General features: G+C 42.6%; 1 protein-coding gene across 2 annotated transcripts; it reads left to right on the forward strand.

Moving 5' to 3' along the window:
• The first annotated feature begins 152 nt into the window (after positions 1 to 152).
• Positions 153 to 15,915, forward strand: selenbp1.L (selenium binding protein 1 L homeolog). 2 transcript variants are annotated; one of them, NM_001095927.1, is made up of 12 exons: positions 153 to 211; positions 5,062 to 5,115; positions 5,720 to 5,832; positions 8,255 to 8,440; positions 9,196 to 9,316; positions 11,119 to 11,301; positions 11,382 to 11,563; positions 11,737 to 11,815; positions 14,463 to 14,584; positions 14,868 to 14,960; positions 15,284 to 15,402; positions 15,571 to 15,915. In NM_001095927.1, exons 1-12 carry the CDS (start codon positions 208 to 210, stop codon positions 15,731 to 15,733), a joined length of 1,419 nt encoding a protein of 472 aa, NP_001089396.1. In that variant the 5' UTR covers positions 153 to 207; the 3' UTR covers positions 15,734 to 15,915. The 2 variants fall into 2 exon arrangements, with proteins under 2 accessions (NP_001089396.1, XP_041428078.1); XM_041572144.1 differs by lacking the exon at positions 153 to 211 and adding an exon at positions 233 to 258.
• Positions 15,916 to 22,542: the final 6,627 nt, after the last annotated feature.

The following is a 22,542-nucleotide window of genomic DNA, read 5'->3' on the forward strand; positions in this document are numbered from 1 at the left end:
GGGAAACAGGCAATAACCAGCGCTACACTGTATCTCTGCTACACACCTACAAGTTTACATTTTCACAATCCCCGCCCCCTCACCCTCCTGCCCCGCCCCTCTCACAGTGAATTTAAATATCTGCCCAGCAGGGCTCACAATCACTCCAGAGACTCACAGCACAACAGAGTGTCAGACAGACAAACAAACAAACAGACAGACACAGGAATGGGTGAGACTTCATGACTTACCTTCATGAGTAAACTGCCTTCTACTGGGGTATTTGTATTTATGTTTTTATTTCTACTTATGTTTTTATTTTAACTTACTGACACAGAACTGAATATTATATATACACAGGATTATCTACTGGGGTATATAACAGTGCAGATATGACAGGGTATCTAGCAGTGGGGGTACAGGCTGGAGTATCTAGAAGTTGGGGTCACAGGCAGAGGTGTTCAGGTGTTGAGGTATCTAGCAGTGGGGGTATACGGAGCATGAAGCAGTGGGGGTACAGGTTTGGGTATTTATCAGTTGGGGGTACAGGTGTTGGGGTATCTAGCAGTGGGGGTATACGGAGCATGAAGCAGTGGGGGTACAGGGTATGGGAGTGGAGAGTTTATGAAGTGACATGGAGCTGAGATGAGTACATATGTACATATGAAGGGTGGAGCGGCTGCAGGGTGCTGGTGTTACACAAGATCAGTGAGCTGCACCCCTTATTATTTGGCACTGGCACCAGTACTGCTCAGTTTCCCATATGGATCATGTTATGTAACATTACTCAGAGGAGTAGTGAGGAAGATGCACTACACACACTAGTGACTCACAGTAACACACACATATATATATATATATATATATATATATAATACACAAAAGCCATGAATATCCTGTAAATTATATCCTTATAAACGGTGAGTTCTGATGTCATCGGTTATAAATGGTGAGTTCTGATGTCATTTCTGTCACATGACTCACTGAAATTTGTGTATTATAATAAATAAAGTACCCCCAGTTGTAAAATATAAGGATATTAGAAGTTACCTCGGAGTTCCATGACCTGTATAAAAACACTCGGCCTTCGGCCTCGTACTTTTATATGGTCATGAAACTCCTCGGTAACTTATAATATCCTTATATTTTACAAGAGGGGTTACTTTATTCACTATATATTGTATTGTAATCACACGGGTACCTATAGGCACATCACAGGGCTCATTTACTAAGCACAATGGGTGCGGCAGTTATTGTATGAATTAAAGCTCTGAGCCACTCCTTGCACTTGCCCAACTGGGCACAACATGCCAATACAATACAAACCCTCAGACACTTGCTTGTGGCCCAATAATTGCTCCCTGTCGATTGGTCGCTTTAAGCCACGCCCATCCTTGGCTTTCATTGTTAGCACTGTGGGGGCCCCGTATGAACACTATAACCTGCATGATACACACAGGGTTAATTGACCCTCTGGCACCAGGATCCAATCTTTGTATAAGAGAGAGGCCAGATGAGCCCCGGGTGTCACCCCATCTTTATTGCTTCTATAAGCAAAATAACTCCCTGCACGCACTCCCCGCACCCCTCGGCTCCTCCCCATTCCTGTTACAGGGAATCTGTGCATCCACAGGCCATTGGGGAATATTAACCCCTCCGTTCCAAGTGCCAACGGCCAAGTTCAAGGGGCCTAAAGTTTTTGCAGGATGTTCTCCACCCTCTAAAGATAGGCCATGAGAGGGCCCTGGGGCCCCGTGTTACTTCTCAGGCCCCTAAGATTGTATGAAGTCTGCAGCATAATGTTGTATTCCAGCAGATTCATAACTCCCAGCAACTCCCTGCACTGTTTTTTTAGTATAAGTTGTGCAAGTCTGGGGAGCACCCTGTCACCCTGCCAAATCCAACTGCGACTGCCTGTGATTCAGTAGTTGTATCAGCACAGTGCATGGGAGTCTTGTCCATTAATAATAACATGAAGGCCGGGAGTTTTTGTACTTTAAAGGGGAACTTCATGGAAAAACTCTTTTGTCTAATGAAACAAAATTTCATTTAAGCAGCTTCCCAATTTCCATTCATTCCTCATTATAGTGATGTGTCTCCGCACTGCTGCTTCTCACTCCTCAAGCATTGTAGCAGAAGTCAGCTGGTTAACAAAAGCTTATTGGATGCTTTCATTGGCATTTATATTTTTTTGCACAAATTCTGCATTTCCTACTGAGAATTCCCTATGGAAAACCTGGCTAGATTTCCTTCCATAAATGCTCACAGGTCTGTGTTTGTGCCCAGGGAGTGAAATGCATTAATAACACTGTCCCTTTAACTCCCCCAGCCTCCTGTGTATTATTCCCAGAATTATGCGACACTATCCGGATGTATAGAGGGTCCGGGAATATATTTTGGGGCAGCCCTTTTGTACAACATTTGAGCTGGGCTCACTCTGAACATAAGCTTTTGACCCCTCCAGGAGAATGTAATGGTCTCACCCACATCCCAGACACTTCTTCATACAATATACTGCTTTGTACATCTACACTTTCATTATTCTCCCTGCTTTTAGTTAGAGTGTAAGCTCTTTGGGGCAGGTGCCCTCAGATCAGCTGTTCCCATTTATATCAGCTGTGTGAATGAAATCACTGAGAAGTCTTTCCTCTCCTTATAAAGTGTTTTCCATGAGAATAATGTTAATGAATGAGCTGCTGTACAGAAGGCATTCCTAAAGCAACTGTCTGCATTGTTTTTTTGGGATAATAACTGTATATTTCCCCCTGTTCTGTTCCATTCCAAATCCTATAAGGAAATAATCAGAAAGCCAAGGACTTATCTGCTCTGCCAACATAAAAACATTTGTGATTTTAGCTGCAGTAGAACCAGTTTGTTTAGTTTTGGTAATTATTCAGAGATAGATAGGATCTCAGCCATAAAGCAGGACAGGACTGCTGCTTACAATGGGGATCAGATAGGATCTGTGCAGCCACTGGGACAGAATGTTCTGTTATACAGATAGCTAGAATCTCAGCTGCCATAAAGCAGGACAGGACTGCTGCTTACAATGGGGATCAGATAGGATCTGTGCAGCCACTGGGACAGAATGTTCTGTTATACAGATAGCTAGAATCTCAGCTGCCATAAAGCAGGACAGGACTGCTGCTTACAATGGGATCAGATAGGATCTGTGCAGCCACTGGGACAGAATGCTCTGTTATACAGATAGCTAGAATCTCAGCTGCCATAAAGCAGGACAGGACTGCTGCTTACAATGGGGATCAGATAGGATCTGTGCAGCCACTGGGACAGAATGTTCTGTTATACAGATAGCTAGAATCTCAGCTGCCATAAAGCAGGACAGGACTGCTGCTTACAATGGGATCAGATAGGATCTGTGCAGTAGGGATGTAGCGAACCGCCGATAATGTGTTCGCGAACGCCGTTCGCGAACACCGGCAAAAAATGCGAACAGTTCGCGAACAGTTCGCGAACAGTTCGTGAACTTCGAACATCCGAAAATCGTTCGATTCGAACGATCGAAGGATTTTAATCGTTCGATCGAACGATTTTCGTTCGATCGAACGATTTTCGTTCGAATCGAACGAAAATCGTTCGATTTTAGCGACCGAATGGTCGAACGATTTTGACGCGAACGCCTATTGGCGAACGTCGCGCGACGTTCGCGAACTTGCGGCGGACGCGAACAGCCGATGTTCGCGCGAACAAGTTCGCCGCAGAACAGTCCGCGACATCCCTACTGTGCAGCCACTGGGACAGAATGTTCTGTTATACAGATAGCTAGAATCTCAGCTGCCATAAAGCAGGACAGGACTGCTGCTTACAATGGGGATCAGATAGGATCTGTGCAGCCACTGGGACAGAATGTTCTGTTATACAGATAGCTAGAATCTCAGCTGCCATAAAGCAGGACAGGACTGCTGCTTACAATGGGATCAGATAGGATCTGTGCAGTAGGGATGTAGCGAACCGCCGATAATGTGTTCGCGAACGCCGTTCACGAACACCGGCAAAAAATGCGAACAGTTCGCGAACAGTTTGCGAACTTCGAACATCCGAAAATCGTTCGATTCGAACGATCGAAGCATTTTAATCGTTCGATCGAACGATTTTCGTTCGAATTGAACGAAACTCGTTCGATTTTAGCGACCGAATGGTCGAATGGTCGAACGATTTTGACGCGAACGCCTATTGGCGAACGTCGCGCGACGTTCGCGAACTTGCGGCGGACGCGAACAGCCGATGTTCGCGCGAACAAGTTCGCCGCAGAACAGTCCGCGACATCCCTACTGTGCAGCCACTGGGACAGAATGTTCTGTTATACAGATAGCTAGAATCTCAGCTGCCATAAAGCAGGACAGGACTGCTGCTTACAATGGGGATCAGATAGGATCTGTGCAGCCACTGGGACAGAATGTTCTGTTATACAGATAGCTAGAATCTCAGCTGCCATAAAGCAGGACAGGACTGCTGCTTACAATGGGGATCAGATAGGATCTGTGCAGCCACTGGGACAGAATGTTCTGTTATACAGATAGCTAGAATCTCAGCTGCCATAAAGCAGGACAGGACTGCTGCTTACAATGGGGATCAGATAGGATCTGTGCAGCCACTGGGACAGAATGTTCTGTTATACAGATAGCTAGAATCTCAGCTGCCATAAAGCAGGACAGGACTGCTGCAGATAGGATAGGATCTGATGGGAGGGGTTACAGTTACAGGTAGGAGAGAAATCCCCAATGTGGGCCCAGTATCTCCCTTTACTCTGTGTGTTGCTCTGATGATATTCCAGCAGTGACACATTCAATCAACAGTTAACTGGTCCCAGTGACACCCGCAAGTCTTTTCCTTCTATGGGTGCCCCATCCTGCTGGGGTCTGGCCCACACCCCTCTCCCAGCAGCCCCCCAGAGCTTGTATCATGAGTGTCAGGAGTTATCACCCTGGGACACAGCACCCTGTTTTGCCCAGAGGCTCGGCTGTTTGCCCACCTAGAATACAAGGGCATCAGGTGCCAATCTGGTCATTGCCAATTTGGATTTAGACAAAAATAAACCAAATATTATTTTTTTGCTTTCAGCCAAGTGCGGATCATGTGGGCCGGGGTACAAGAGCCCTCTGGATGCCATGAAAGGTGAGTGCTGGGAGTTGCTTATTTGTTTAGCCAATGAGATGAGTGGGTGCTGGGAGTTGCGTACTTGTTTAGCCAATGAGATGAGTGGGTGCTGGGAGTTGCTTACTTGTTTAGCCAACGAGATGAGTGGGTGCTGGGAGTTGCCTACTTGTTTAGCCAATGAGATGAGTGGGTGCTGGGAGTTGCTTACTTGTTTAGCCAATGAGATGAGTGGGTGCTGGGAGTTGCTTACTTGTTTAGCCAACGAGATGAGTGGGTGCTGGGAGTTGCCTACTTGTTTAGCCAATGAGATGAGTGGGTGCTGGGAGTTGCTTACTTGTTTAGCCAATGAGATGAGTGGGTGCTGGGAGTTGCTTACTTGTTTAGCCAACGAGATGAGTGGGTGCTGGGAGTTGCCTACTTGTTTAGCCAATGAGATGAGTGGGTGCTGGGAGTTGCTTACTTGTTTAGCCAACGAGATGAGTGGGTGCTGGGAGTTGCCTACATGTTTAGCCAATGAGATGAGTGGGTGCTGAGAGTTGCGTACTTGATGAGATGAGTGTTGAGCCAAGGGAGGGCATCAGTATATACCTGGCCTGACCCACTGATTCTGTGCCCCCCACAGGCCCCAGGGAGGAGATTGTCTACCTGCCGTGTATCTACCGCAGCACCGGCATCAACAAGCCCGACTACCTGGCCACAGTGGATGTGGATCCCAAGTCCCCGTCTTACTCCCAGGTAACAGCGTGGGACATTTACATCTTCTGGGGCCTAAAGTGCCAAATGACTCCACTTCCTTCCCATATTATCCTATGGAGGGGGAGTGAATGGCCTCACTGGCTAGCAGCATTATACAGAGGTAATATAACCCCACAGAGAAAGGGGCTGGCGCAGAGGGTACACATAAGTCTCACTAAGTTATACCAGGACTGTACAGCCTGGGCCTCAGGGAATGCTGGGAGCTGTAGTCTGGTAACAGCTGGGAGACCTACAGGTTGTTTTACCCTACACTCCGCCCTGTGACAGCAGAAAGGAACCAGTCAGTTGGCAGAAGCCGTTCTAATGTGTTTTACCCCAGAGGGTACTGGGAGTTGTTTGTGATGGATGTAAGGAGGCACCATAGCCTTCTGCAGCCCTAGGCAAGCTGGTGCTAAAAACAAATATATACTGGGGCAACAAAAAACATGAATTTCAGAAAATTTAAAATTATATTAAATTGTTACTGTTCTCAATTTATTCCCTTAAAAAGTAAATGTAGAAACTCTAAGAATCATCCTGTGTGGCTTAATATAGAAGTAAAGAAGTTAATAGAAAAGAAGAGAAAGGCATTTAATAACTACAAATCTGTAGGGACAGAAGCTGCATTTAATGAATATAAACACTGTAATAAATGTTGTAAATCAGCAATCCGGAAGGCAAAGATAGGAAATGAGTAGCATATTGCAGCTGAGGCTAAGACTAACCCCAAAACATTGTTTAAGTATATTAATAGTAAAAAGATGCAGGTTGAGAGTGTTGCTCCATTAAATAATGGTACCAGTATAGTTGTAACAGATACAGAAAAGGCAAATGTGCTAAATCAGTTCTTTTCTTCAGTGTATACAATAGAGGAGTGTGAGTTCCCAGGCTCACTTAATAACTGTACTAATGGCTCAGCTCAATCTAGTCAGTGACTGACTCAGGATATGGTTCATAAAGCTTTAATAAAAATTAATGTAAACAAGGCTCCAGGTCCTGATGGCATACACCCCCGGGTTCTACGAGAGCTTATTTCAGTTTTAGACCAGCCCCTATTTCTGATTTTCTTAGATTCACTTTCATCTGGTATGGTGCCTATGGATTGGAGAAAAGATGATGTTATTCCTATATTTAAAAAGGGATTACGAACTCAGCCTGGCAATTATAGGCCAGTAAGTCTGACATCTGTGGTGGGCAAATTATTTGAAGGCTTGTTAAGGGATCACATTCAAAATGTTGTCCTAGTGAATGGCATTATGAGCAACAATCAGCATGGCTTTATGAAGGATAGGTCATGTCAGACTAATCTGATTGCTTTTTATGATGAGGTAAGTAAGATGCTGGACAGTGGGGGGGGGCAGTAGATCTATTTGGATTTTGCCAAAGCGTTTGATACTGTGCCCCACAAACGACTGCTTTCTAAACTAAGGTCTGTTGGGCTTAATGAAGTCGTTTGCACGTGGATAGGAAACTGGCTACAGGATTGGGTACAGAGGGTGGTTGTTAATGGGACATTCTCTACTTGGAGTAAGGTTCTTAGTGGGGTCCCTCAGGGCTCAGTATTGGGGCCACTTTTATTTAACTTGTTCATTAATGACTTGGGGGAGGGGATTGTAAGTAATGTATCAGTGTTTGCAGATGAGACAAAACTATCAGCCCAATTAATTCCATCCAGGATGTGGCACTTGCAACAGGATCTTGACTAACTGGCAATCTGGGCAGCTAAGTGGCAAATGAGATTCAATGTTGATAAATGGAAAGTCCTGCACCTGGGATGTAACAATATCCACTTATACCCTTAATGGGACTGCACTAGGCAAATCCATAATGGAGACGGAGCTTGGAGTCCTTGTACATAATAAACTTGTCTGTAGCAAGCAATGCCAGTCAGCAGCATCAAGGGCAAATAAGGTCTTGACTTGTATTAAATGGGGCAGAGATTCACGGGAGGAGGGGGTCCCACTGTATAGAGCACTGGTAAGGCCCCATCTAGAATATGCCCTACAGTTTTGGTCTCCATCACTCAAACAGGACATTATTGTATTAGAGAGGGGACAGAGAAGGGCAACTAAGCTGGTAAAGGGAAAATCTTAGCTATGAGGAAAGACTGGCCAAATTGGGGATGTTCACTCTGGAGAAGAGGCGCTTAAGGGGAGATATGATAACTATGTATAAATATATAAGGGGATCGTATAATAATCTCTCTAATTTTTCCCCCCTCTGAGGCAAATTGGAGAGGCATCAATGAGGTTTTTTTGCCTTCCTCTGGATCAACTGACAGGTTATATATAGAGTTAAAAGGTTGAACTTGATGGACGTGTGTCTTTTTTCAACCTCACTTACTATGTTACTATGAGTCTCAGGCAGGATTGTGGGAGTTGTAGTTCAGTAGATGGATAAAAGGTGCTCGGAACTGTTCCAGGTGATCCACCGACTGCCGATGCCCAACGTGAATGACGAGTTGCACCACTCCGGCTGGAATACCTGCAGCAGTTGCTATGGCGACAGCAGCAAAGTCCGTAACAAACTCATCCTGCCCTGTCTCATCTCTTCCCGTATCTACGTGGTGGATGTTGGCTCCGACCCCCGGGCCCCTCGGATCCACAAGGTATGTTATTACCCCGGGGGCATTATTCTCATGCCCAAACTACTGTATGTAAATACCCTGCAATTCCCAGAATTCCATGCTGCCATTAGGGGAAAGGGAATCCCTGATATAGAACTTTTCTACGGTGGCATTTACAGCAAGCGAGGCAGTCATTATATACTGGGACTCCATGAAGTGACTTGTACAGGGTGGCAGGGAGTTGCCACAAGAAATCAAACCTCGCTGGCATTATATGTCACATCAGAGGCTCATCCCTTTATAGATAGAAAGGCAAATAAGGACCGCACTAGCTCACCGCTCTCCCCTCAATTCAGGTGCACAGTCAAAAACAGTGTCCCCACTGTAGATACAACAAAGACTCGGAAGGCAGACGGCACTTCTGAAGATGGGGTTTATTGAAGTTCCTGCTGGAAAAAACCTGACGCGTTTCGGGAGTTATCCCTTAGTCATCCCTTTATATCTAAGCCGACTCCTCCTCCAGCAACTCCAATTTTCACTGGGGCCCCTTGTGCCATACTGGAAAGTACTAAATCTTGGTGATGGCATTGGCATTATTGCCCCCACATCTGCACTGGGTACTATTTTTACCCCAATGTGGCTTCCCTGCTGTAATATAAATAACATTTGGGCATTGCAGTTCCACCCCAACCTTCTGATGACACTATAGTGCCACACTATTTGCAGGGAATATGCCAGACTATAGGGTGCAAAGTGCAAGCTCACTGGCTCAGCCTCCTCCTTCCTCTTTGCTGCAGACTGTGGAGCCATATGAAGTTTTTTGGAAGTGTGGCCTGGCTAACCCTCACACCTCTCACTGCCTGGGCTGTGGGGAGATCATGATCAGCTCCTTGGGGGACCCCTGTGGCAATGGAAAAGGTGAGTCCCCCTCAACCCAGCTCTGCAATGCTAATCAGAGCCCTCAAACAATTAGCTCCACCTTGGAGGTTCCTCGTGGGAGTATCTGATTAGATGCCCCACCCCCAGTCTATAAAACATGTCCTATGAGCAACAGCAGAGACAGGCAGCCTGTATCTCTCCAGATGTTGCAAAACTACAACTCCCAGAATGCCACTGTTAGCTAAAGGCTACAACAATATCTTGAGTACAGCAAGTTGCCCTTCCCTTAGCTACAGTGAGAGTACATTGTACAGGTTAGCACAAGACATTGCAGCTAAAATATCTAGTATTGGTAAATCTAAAAACAACTGGACTTGCTGAGTAATCAATGAAGACGTTTCACTACTCATCCGAGCAGCTTCTTCAGTACAACTGACTGGTGTGGGAAGTTCTCGCCATATAAACTCTTCCACTAATCCAATCACAATGGCACATTGTAACTCTTCAAAGAGGTGACATCTGAAGAAATTCACAGAGGTGTAGATTCTGTGTAGTTACTGTGATAGGATTATCCAATGTGTCATGTGACTCCTAGATACAGCTGTTACTTGTGAGAGTTACATGAATGGATGTGTGAAGTGTCCTGAAACCGCCGGGTACAGATGTTAGAACACATTGTATGTAGCAGACAGGTGGTGTCGAAGGCCCCCGCCTCTGTTCAGGGATGGTTTCTCCACCTTGACATGAGTGTCCCTTGTCTTTTGGGTGTAGAAAGACAGCTGAGTTTTGCCCTGTAGAGTTCGTCCATCTATGCTGAGCCATTCGCTTGGAGAGCAGTTGTTTTGTCTCCCCAATGTATAGATCTGTGCACCCCTCACTACACTGGACTCCATATACCACATTGCTTTGTTTTTCTTTTGGTGTTTGATCCTTTGGGTGTACCAGTTTTTGTCTCAGTGTGTTGCTAGGTTTGAAAAACACAGGGAGGTGGTGTTTGTTGAAAATCCTCCTGAGTTTCTCTGACACTCCAGCTACATATGGGATGACTATGTTTCACCTACTATGTGTCTCCGGTCAGTTATTTCTATTGGTGTTCCTGTTGGGCTTGGTTGCTGCTGTTTTATCAAAGGCCCAGTCTGGGGAGCCACACGCTTTCAAAGCTCCTCTGAGATGTTTTTGTCTTTGGACTCTGTATCAGTTGCCACAACTTCCACCCTGTTGTGCAGAGTTCTAATGACAAGCGAATGGCTCAGCATAGGAGGGCGAACTCTACAGGGCAAGACTCAGCTGTCTTTCTACACCTAAAAGACAAGGGACACTCCTTTGAAGATAGCAAGGTCCAAATTTGGATAAAGAAGACGCTGGTTTGAACGAGGCGTGAAAGAGGCGATTCATGTCAAGGTGGAGAAACCATCCCTGAACAGAGGCGGGGGCCTTCGACACCACCTGTCTGCTACATACAATGTATTCTAACATCTGTACCCCGGCGGATTCAGAACACTTCACACATCCATTCATGTAACTCTCACAAGTAACAGCTGTATCTAGGAGTTGTATGACACATTGGATAATCCTATCACAGTAACTACACACAATCTACACCTCTGTGAATTTCAGATGTCACCTGAAGAAGCTGCTCGGATGAGTAGTGAAACGTCTTCATTGATTACTCAGCAAGTCCAGTTGTTTTTAGATTGACCTATAGTAGATATACCATGACCTGGATGAATGAAAATCTTCATAGTCTCATTGCAGCTAAAAGTAGCAATTGTTATGGCAGCTCCCACAGCATTATTATTATAGTAATAATTCTTACTTACTCTTTGTTCTCGGTGCTGCAGGAGGCTTTGTTCTGCTGGACGGGGAGACATTCGAGGTAAAAGGGAACTGGGAAGTGGAAGGGGAATCGGCTCAGTTTGGATATGATTTCTGGTACCAACCGCGCCACAACGTCATGATCAGCACCGAATGGGGGGCCCCTAAAGCCTTTGCTCTGGGTTTCAAGATGGAGGATGTACAGGCCGGTGAGACACTTTGCCCAACTATACATCTACCAATGGGAGTTTAAAGGTCCCCCATAACCCCAAATGTTGCTTTCCCCCAGGACACTATGGGCACTCTCTGAACGTCTGGGATTGGACAGAACACAGGCTGGTGCAGACCATAGACCTGGGGAAGGATGGGCTGATACCACTGGAGATTCGATTCCTACACAACCCTGACGCTGACCAAGGGCTGGTGGGCTGCGCCCTGAGTAGCTCCATCTTCCGCTTCTACAAAGAGAAGGTGAGACAGAGGCAAAGGAGGAGCTCATTCAGTATGGCAGCGCCCACAGCTAAATATGAGCACCTGCTTGGGATTCATCAACCACTGTCTGGCCTCAATATTCTGTTACTTTAGGGTCACAGATCCAGCAAATTGCAATCCTCCATACCTAACCATGCTCTTTACTGTCATAGGACGGCAAATGGGCCGCAGAGAAGGTGATCCAGGTGCCCAGTAAGAAGGTGGAAGGGTGGCCTATGCCCGAGATGCCAGGTGGGTGCAGAGGGGCTGTGGGATATTAACTGCCTTGTACAACATCCACGGTGCGAGGGAGGTGGGAGGGGAAATGCCCAAGCTTAGTTACCCATAGCAACCAATCAGCAGTTAGCTTTCATTGCTTTAGTGCAGTTAGAATAATAAAACCAAGCCTCTGATTGGCTGACATGGGTTATTAGACATTTCCCCTGTTTTCACATAAGTCTGTTATTTTACCTTTATACTCCCAGCCCTGCCATGGGGAATCCTGCACTTCTGCCTCAACCCGTGGGAAGGTGTAATAAAGGGGTGAACTTTTATTAATAGTTATAATTGCATTCATTATTATTATTAATAAAAATATTAATACAAATACACAGGATCAATGATTAATGAGATCAATGAGATGCTAGTGAGCAATAACTTACACACATAGAAGAAGTAGTAGAATTCAGTAGATTTACTTAATATGAAGTGTAGGGATGCACCTTTGTGAAAGAATCTTTGTGAAAGATTCGGCCGAATCAAATCCTAATTTGCATATCTAAATTACAGAAGCAAGGGGGGAAGAGAATAGCGCAAGCAGTGTGCCGTCAAAAATGTTTTTACTTTCTTGTTTGTGTGATGAAAAGTCACGTCATTTTTTGGATTCTGATCCAGTTCAGCCAGGCACTGAACCTAAATCCTATTGAAAAAGGTTGAATCTTGGCCGAATCCTGGATTCAGTGTGTCCCTAGTTCTGCATCAGTCGGGGAGCCCCACAACCTTTGGTACATGACCCTCAGGTTCCTGATAATCAAGTGAAGCTCCAAATTCCTGCCACCCACTCATAGGTCTGAGGCGAAGCTTCTAATCCAAAGATGAGGGTGTCCTTTATACTCAATGTCCTTTATACTCAATGTCCCTTTAACTCAATGTCCTTTATACTCAATGTCCCTTTATACTCAATGTCCCTTTAACTCAATGTCCTTTATACTCAATGTCCTTTGCACTCAATGTCCCTTTAACTCAATGTCTTTTATACTCAATGTCCCTTTAACTCAATGTCCTTTATACTCAATGTCCTTTGCACTCAATGTCCCTTTAACTCAATGTCTTTTATACTCAATGTCCCTTTAACTCAATGTCCTTTGCACTCAATGTCCTTTGCACTCAATGTCCTTTACACTCAACGTCCTTTATACTCAATGTCCTTTTTACTCAATGTCCTTTATACTCAATGTCCTTTATACTCAACGTCCTTTATACTCAACGTCCTTTATACTCAATGTCCTTTTTACTCAATGTCCTTTTTACTCAATGTCCTTTTTATTCAATGCCCTTTGTACTCAATGTCCTTTACATTCATTGTCCTTTACACTCAATGTCTTTTTTACTCAATGTCCTTTATACTCAATGTCCTTTTTACTCAATGTCCTTTATACCCAATGTCCTTTATACTCAATTTCCTTTATACTCAATGTCCCTTTAACTCAATGTCTTTTATACTCAATGTCCTTTTTACTCAATGTCTTTACACTCAATGTCCTTTTTACTCAATGTCCTTTTTACTCAATGTCCTTTTTACTCAATGTCCTTTTTATTCAATGTCCTTTGTACTCAATGTCCTTTTTACTCAATGTCCTTTATACTCAATGTCCTTTATACTCAATGTCCTTTAAACTCAATGTCTTTTTTACTCAATGTTCTTTATACTCAATGTCCTTCATACTCAATGTTCTTTTTACTCAATGTCCTTCATACTCAATGTCCTTTTTACTCAATGTCCTTTTTACTCAATGTCCTTTATACTCAATGTCCTTTATACTCAACATCTAAAGAGACCTAGGCAATTTAAATTACCTTTAAATTAACTGTTAGTATGATGTACAGAGGGATATTCTGAGACAATTTGCGATTGGTTTTCATTTTTTAGTATTTGTGGGTTTTAGATTTTTATCCAGTAGTTCTCCAGTTTGCAATGTTGGTTACTAGTGTCCAAATTCCCCTAGCAACCGTGCACTGATTAGAATAATAGACTGGAATATGAATAGCAGAGGCCTGAATAGAAAGACGAGTAATAAAAAAAGTAACAATAACAATACATTTGTAGCCTTACAGAGCATTAGTTTTTAGATGGGGTCAGTGACCCCTTATTTGAAAGCTGCAAAGAGTCAGAAGAAGAAGAAAGCAAATAATTCAGAAACTATAAATAATGAAGACCAACTGAAAAGTTGCTTAGAATTAGCTATTCTATAACATACTAAAAGTTAACTACCCCTTTAAAGAAGTCTTATGCCCAAAATGCAATATGCAATATTATTAGTATTTCTAACAGATGAGCAAGAATTTTGTATCTTTTCAACCAAGACTCAGTTTGTTAGTCAATGTGAGTCTTGTCTGTCTGCTGTCTGTTTGCCGGCCCACAATACCTGTGTTTGGCCAGTAATATAAATACACCAGGGACATTGGTACAACTGTGCCAAAATCTGCTGAGTTTTACTTTACTCAAACTAAAGGTTTGAGTGACTTTAAATCATTATAAAGATCATTATATAAATCCCCACTACAGAAGGTTCCCCAGCTCCTGTCTATAGCATGTTGGGGTTCAGTGTGTAAAAGCCCCTGTTCCATGATATACGGGAGGGAAGGGGACTCATGTCTCTCTCTCACCCCCTACCTCCAGGGTTAATAACAGACATCCTCATCTCATTGGACGATCGTTTCCTGTACTTCAGTAATTGGCTACACGGAGACATTCGGCAGTATGACATCACCGACACCAGGAACCCCAAATTGGTGGGGCAGGTGGGTGACCGTTCCTACCCTTTGTACTGAAAGGGATGAATCATTTCATACATGTCGCCGTGTATATTGGTATCGAGTTGCTGGGGTCACTGACACTGGTAACCAGGCTATTATCAATGAGACCAGAACAAAGAATAAAAGCCATAGAGCCGGCACAAAATCCTGGTTACTGGGATCGATGACCGTAGCAACCAGTTGCAAAGCTGCTTAGAGTATGTTTAATGTCATAACTATAGAACTACATAATCTGTCTCATGCTCCTCTTCTGCCCTTTCCGCAATAGATCTTTTTGGGGGGCAGCATTCAGAGAGGGGGCCCAGTCACTGTACTAGAAGATAAGGAGCTGGAGTGCCAGCCTGACCCTGTGACTGTCAAGGTGAGTCCCCTAATTCTCCAGAGTCGCCTGGTGTCACCAGAGCAATAGGCAAAGCTGGGGGGATTCTACCAACCTTTCAGCACCCCTACGTTTTCCATCCTCTCAGCTTTATCCCAAGGTGATCCCCCCCTCTCTCTCTACTCCTGTCTGTCTCTCCCCCAGCTACACTGTCTCCCTTTCCCATAATCCTTCTCTCTCCCTCTCCTTCCTTCCTTCTTTCCTTCCTTTCTTCTTTCCTCCCTCACTGTCTCTCCCCCTGCTACACTGTCTCTCCCACTTAATTTCCTTGGGTACAGTCTGATGCCAGTGAATTGTGTGTTTAGGGGAAGATTATACCCGGGGGGCCTCAGATGATTCAGCTCAGCCTAGATGGGAAGAGAATTTATGTGACGAGCTCCTTATACAGCATTTGGGACAAGCAGTTCTACCCCGACCTGCTCAAGTAAGGGGGCGCCTGTGTATTTCTGGGGGTGTTTTGTTCTGTGACTGTATATCTGTTGGTAACCCCTCACCCCAAACACCATCTATAATGTCCTCTGTGACCCTCCTGTGGGTGCCCCTCCTTTTGCGGGTGACACCCCTTTTCACCCCGTCTCCCTCTGTTTCCCAGAGAAGGGGCGGTCATGCTGCAGATTGACGTGGACACAAAGAAGGGAGGCCTCAAGCTGAACCCCAACTTCCTGGTGGATTTTGGAAAGGAACCAGATGGTCCTGTGCTTGCCCATGAGATCCGATACCCCGGGGGGGACTGCACTTCTGATATCTGGATCTGAGGCTTTTGGGGCAGGAAAATATTGGAGCTGGGGGTTGTACCAAGTGGACACCAAGCTGCTCCATCCGCACTGTGTGATACCCCAGAATTACTCATATACCTCAAATATATGGGCTGATCTATTGGGGGGGGGGGGTTATGTATGATTTTCTGTATCTTTTATTAAATTCCATTTTCCCAAGAGTCTTTGTGTCTTTGTCTCAGTTATATCAGTTATGCCAAGTAGTGATGTACAAGTCCGACCCCGTGCCCAGTATATTCCCAGTATAGAGCCATATGTACAGCACTGCTTTATATTCAGTAACACCATCACCAGCTCCCGGTCTCCTACAGCAGCCTGAACATAACTACCCAACTGCTTTAGGGGAGCTTTAATTGCTGTATTCTCCCATAGAGAAGAACAGTCTTCTACCTGATACCCAGTGCTCTATAATAGCCTGAAAATAATGGGGTTTGGAGGAGAAAAGTACAGAGAAGAGCAACTAAGCTGATAAAGGGAATGGAAGGGATCAGTTATGGGGAAAGACAAGTTGGGATTGGTTACACTGGAGAAGAGACAGTTAAGGGGGATATGATCACTATATATAAATATATAAGGGGGATATGATCACTATATATAAATATATAAGGGGATATGATCACTATATATAAATATATAAGGGGGATATGATCACTATATATAAATATATAAGGGGATATGATCACTATATATAAATATATAAGGGGATATGATCACTATATATAAATATATAAGGGGGATATGATCACTATATATAAATATATAAGGGGATATGATCACTATATATAAATATATAAGGGGATATGATCACTATATATAAATATATAAGGGGGATATGATCACTATATATAAATATATAAGGGGGTATGATCACTATATATAAATATATAAGGGGGATATGATCACTATATATAAATATATAAGGGGATATGATCACTATATATAAATATATAAGGGGGTATGATCACTATATATAAATATATAATGGGATATGATTACTATAAATAAATATATAAGGGGGATATGATCACTATATATAAATATATAAGGGGATATGATCACTATATATAAATATATAAGGGGGATATGATCTCTATATATAAATATATAAGGGGGATATGATCACTGTATATAAATATATAAGGGGTATGATCACTATATATAAATATATAAGGGGATATGATCGCTATATATAAATATATAAGGGGATATGATCACTATATATAAATATATAAGGGGGATATGATCACTATATATAAATATATAAGGGGATATGATCACTATATATAAATATATAAGGGGGTATGATCACTATATATAAATATATAATGGGATATGATTACTATAAATAAATATATAAGGGGGATATGATCACTATATATAAATATATAAGTGGATATGATCACTATATATAAATATATAAGGGGGACATGATCTCTATATATAAATATATAAGGGGGATATGATCACTATATATAAATATATAATGGGATATGATTACTATAAATAAATATATAAGGGGGATATGATCACTATATATAAATATATAAGGGGATATGATCACTATATATAAATATATAAGGGGGATATGATCTCTATATATAAATATATAAGGGGGATATGATCACTGTATATAAATATATAAGGGGTATGATCACTATATATAAATATATAAGGGGATATGATCGCTATATATAAATATATAAGGGGATATGATTACTATAAATAAATATATAAGGGGGATATGATCACTATATATAAATATATAAGGGGATATGATCACTATATATAAATATATAAGGGGGACATGATCTCTATATATAAATATATAAGGGGGATATGATCACTGTATATAAATATATAAGGGGTATGATCACTATATATAAATATATAAGGGGATATGATCGCTATATATAAATATATAAGGGGATATGATCACTATATATAAATATATAAGGGGATATGATCACTATATATAAATATATAAGGGGATATGATCACTATATATAAATATATAAGGGGATATGATCACTATATATAAATATATAAGGGATATGATCACTATATATAAATATAAAAGGGGATATGATCACTATATATAAATATATAAGGGGATATGATCACTATATATAAATATATAAGGGGATATGATCACTATATATAAATATATAAGGGGGATATGATCACTATATATAAATATATAAGGGGGATATGATCACTATATATAAATATATAAGGGGATATGATCACTATATATAAATATATAAGGGGATATGATCACTATATATAAATATATAAGGGGATATGATCACTATATATAAATATATAAGGGGATATGATCACTATATATAAATATATAAGGGGATATGATCACATATTAAATATATAAGGGATATGATCACTATATATAAATATATAAGGGGGATATGATCACTATATATAAATATATAAGGAGGATATGATCACTATATATAAATATATAAGGGGATATGATCACTATTTATAAATATATAAGGGATATGATCACTATATATAAATATATATAAGGGAATATGATCACTATATATAAATATATAAGGAGGATATGATCACTATATATAAATATATACGGGGGATATGATCACTATATATAAATATATAAGGGGAATATGATCACTATATATAAATATATAAGTTGGATATGATCACTATATATAAGTAAATAGGCCCCTTACTCTGATATAAACATATTCACTCATAATGTCCTGTTCCTAAAAAGGATACATAGGACCTTCATGTAATACAATTAGGGCCAGATGTATGAAGGGTCGAATATCGAGGGTTAATTAACCCTCGATATTCGACTAGGAACTAAAATCCTTCGACATCGAAGTCGAAGGATTTAGCGCAAATGCTACGATCGAAGGATTATTCCTTCGATCGAACGATTAAATCCTTCAAATCGAACGATTCGAATGATTTTAATCCAACGATGGAAGGAATATCCTTCGATCAAAAAAACTCAGGCAAGCCTATGGGGACCTTCCCCATAGGCTAACATTGACTTCGGTAGCTTTTAGCTGCCGAAGTAGGGGGTCGAAGTTTTTTTTAAAGAGGCAGTACTTCGACTATCGAATGGTCGAATAGTCGAAGATTTTTAGTTCGAATCGTTCGATTCGTAGTCGTAGTCGAAGGTCGAAGTAGCCCATTCGATGGTCGAAGTAGCCCAAAAAACACTTCGAAATTCGAAGTTTTTTTACTTCGAATCCTTCACTCGAGCTTCATGAATGTGCCCCTTAGTGTTGCCACTTTTATTGGAAAAAAATACCGGCTTTCCTATATATTTATCTTTTTTCCCTATTAATGACATTGGCATCAACCATCATTTTTACCCGCCAGGCCAGTAAAATAGCGGCCATGGGGGAACCCTAAATACAATGGAGGTCATTTACTTGCTCAAATGATAAAGTCTATGTGGGTAAAAGAAAAAGACAAGTGAAAATACGTATTGGTGAACACAAGAGATCAATTGAGAATTGTGATTTGGAAATGACAAGTTTGAAGTCCTGGATCATTGCTGCTATTGACAAGCTCAAACTTTAGCCTCGTGCAATAAGTTCACTATAGAAAATAGGACATTTTTACCCTTTTTAATTTTTATATTTTTTAGGAAGAGGATCGATCCATAGAGCTCATTGGAAGAACCCCGGGCCGGTGCAGTTTTCTGCTGATAGCATCAGGGGCGATCCTGGCCCCTCCGCTGCCTGAGGCAGCAGCAGTTGCTGCTGCCCCCCCTCCCCCGGAATTTCGCTCTTAAAGTACCAGAAGCAGCATTTTTGCTGCCCCTGGTACCTAGTGGCTTGTGATTACTTTTGATCGTATAAATGAAAATATTTTGTTCCACAGTCCCATTTCTTGCCACATACCGGCACTAAGGATTTTATAGATGGATCCCAACATTGAGGAGTGAAACCTTTATAGGATGAGGACATTATGAGTGAATATGTATATATCAGTGTAAATGTCAATCATCGTTATGATGTCATCACTTAATCGCAGCGGGCAGAGTTACTTATTCCCTTTAATACTTCCCTGCACACACTGTGTAAGTAACACTTGATGTAGGGGCCCCTAAACGTTTGCTGGGATCTCCCCTTAAATAAAAGGAAAAACCTGGAGTTTGTGCAGAAGTATTGAATTGAGTGTGACTTTGTTCTTATTTTTGTGCGCTTATTACAAAGCTCTTATTTGCAGCAGAGCCAACACTGAGCTCCTCTCATAGATTAATAGTAGGGATGCACTGAGTCCAGGATTCGGTTTGGGATTCGGCCAGGATTCGGCCTTTTTCAGCAGGATTCGGCCGAATACATATGCAAATTTGCATATGCAAATTGGGGGCAGGGAGGGAAATCGCATTACTTTTTGTCACGAAGTGATAAAGGTTTTCCTCTTCCCACCCCTAATTTGCATATGCAAATTAGGATTTGGTTCGGTATTCGGCCGAATCTTTCGCTAAGGATTTGGGGGTTCGGCGGAATCCAAAATAGTGGATTTGGTGAATCCCTAGTTAATAGATGTATATTTTATGTCCCACTCATTTCCCATGGGGTCATGGTCATTGTGGGAGTTAAAGGGGTTGTTCACCTTTAAATTAAGGGGCAAATTTATCAAGGGTCGAATTTCGAAGTAATGGGAGTTTCCTTAACATCCAACAGCAGCAGGGATTTCCCTCCCTCCCAGTAGGACCAATAGCAGAGCTTCAGCAGCTATAAGAACCCACCCCTTCCCCCCTTACATGGTGTTTTTATCTGTCCTAGCTGAGGACAGTGGGATGACTTTTTTTCTGCTTTTGCCATGGAGGGCTCAGTATTGAGCTCAGGGACAAGCAGGGAGGCAGCCTCGGGTGGTGTTCCTTGTGGATGGACAGAGCTTCCTATGCGTCTGGATTCAGCTGACTGATTGAACAGTAAGTTAAACAGCAAAGAAACTAGAAGGCGCGCACTTCCGGTATTGCGGGTTTCAGGAGGTGAGTGTTAATTTAAAAGTCTGTTTTGGATTTTCGCAGGCGCCCAAAAAGTGTTCTATACAAGCGAAAATGTGTCCCAATGCAGAAGGGAAAGATTATTTTTTTCTATTGTCTGTACAGATGTCCAGTCTGGAAGCTAGACAAGGAAAAAAGCAGTCTAAAACCAGACATTTGGTCTGCAGACAATGTGATAACTATGAGAGAGAGGTCGTTGTGAAGCCTGTCTGGCAACAGCTAATGACCCCCCTCAGTCTGCTGAGATGGCAATGAGCCGGTTTAAGGACTTTATTTAGAAGTCATTTGTAGAAATCATGGGTTCTTCATCTCAGGACCCGATTAATTCTGCTGATAAGTCACCTATACCGGTGGATGAACAGGATTATACTGTCATTGATGAAGTTCATTGTCCTTCAGAGGATGAAGTGGACTGTGTTCCAATCTGAATCTATATTTAAGCTAATAAAAGCAGATAAGGGGGCAATGGAAGATCAGGAGGGGAAGAGTTCTGAAGCAGAACAGGAGAAAAGCTGGTCAAGGAAAATACCTAGAGCTTTCCCCTTACACCCAGTGATCAAAGATCTCATGGAATTTGAATGGAAAAATCCGGACCACCTGCGATTACAACAAACGCTTCAAAACTCTTTTTCCTATTTCTGAAGAATCCAAAAAATGGGAAGATCCCCCAAAAGTTGATCTTGCGATGGGCGAACTTTCAAAGAGAACCACAATTCCTGTGGAAGATGGTTCAGGCCTATAGGATGTGATGGACAAGAAGGCGGAGACGTCAATAAAGAGAATTCATTTGGCTTCTGCAGCTCAATGTAAGCCAGGCCCGGACTGGCAATTTGTCAGTTCGGGCAAAATCCCGTGGGGCCGCTCTATTTTTTTACAATTGGGCCGCAGTAACATAACTACCAGGGGCCTGCCGGAGCCGTGATAGCTGCTACCACAGACGCTGGGAATTGGAAGGTGAGGAGCGGGATTTCACGTGACGTGAGCCTTGTCCCAGAGCTGGCTGATTTTGCGAGGTGAGAGAGGTGGGGCTAAAGGCAGAGGACGAAAGGGAGGGGGCAGCAAATGAGAAGGGAGAGAGCCTCGAACACCACCCCTGCAATTCCCTAACTCTAGTTAGGTTAGGGAACTTGTCACTTTCCCTCCCTTCCGCTCTCCGGTATTAGCTTCTCTTTTTTTCCTCATTACATATCAGTGCAGAGAGTTCCGTCAAAATACCGGCGATCAGATAAGACACACCGGGTCTGCACGTTGCTCGTTAACCAATCACACAGCGGATCACCAGTTCTCTGAAGGAGCTCTCTGCCTGTGATGTGCAATGAGCAAGACAAATGAAAAAACAGCCAAGCAAGTAATAAATCTAGCAGGGGAGGTAGGCACATTCCTAAAAGGCACAGGGAAGAGGATAAAATGACCAGCAAGACAAGTTAGAAGCAATAAATATTAATTTAAAGGAACAGCACTGCTTTGATTTGCTTCTCCAAATGCATTTTCTGCAGTGACCATACTGGCATATCTGGATTAAGGAATGCTCATTACTGGCTAAAGAAAGTCTCAAATTGAATGGAGAAAGGTACATGATAAAGAGGACATTGTTGAGACAGCCGTGCCATTTGCACTGGACATTAAATACTACACCTCATAGTCAGCTATCACCTTATATAGTTATGCAGGGGGCCCTCTGAGTCAGGTCTTTTGGTGAGTCCCAGGTGCCCCAGTCCGGCACTGCTCCCCCCAATGCCTGGACTTGTCCTGACAACTTGGATACAACCAG

This window comes from Xenopus laevis, chromosome 8L (genome assembly GCF_017654675.1).
Source record: "Xenopus laevis strain J_2021 chromosome 8L, Xenopus_laevis_v10.1, whole genome shotgun sequence".
Taxonomy (NCBI): Eukaryota; Metazoa; Chordata; class Amphibia; order Anura; family Pipidae; genus Xenopus; species Xenopus laevis.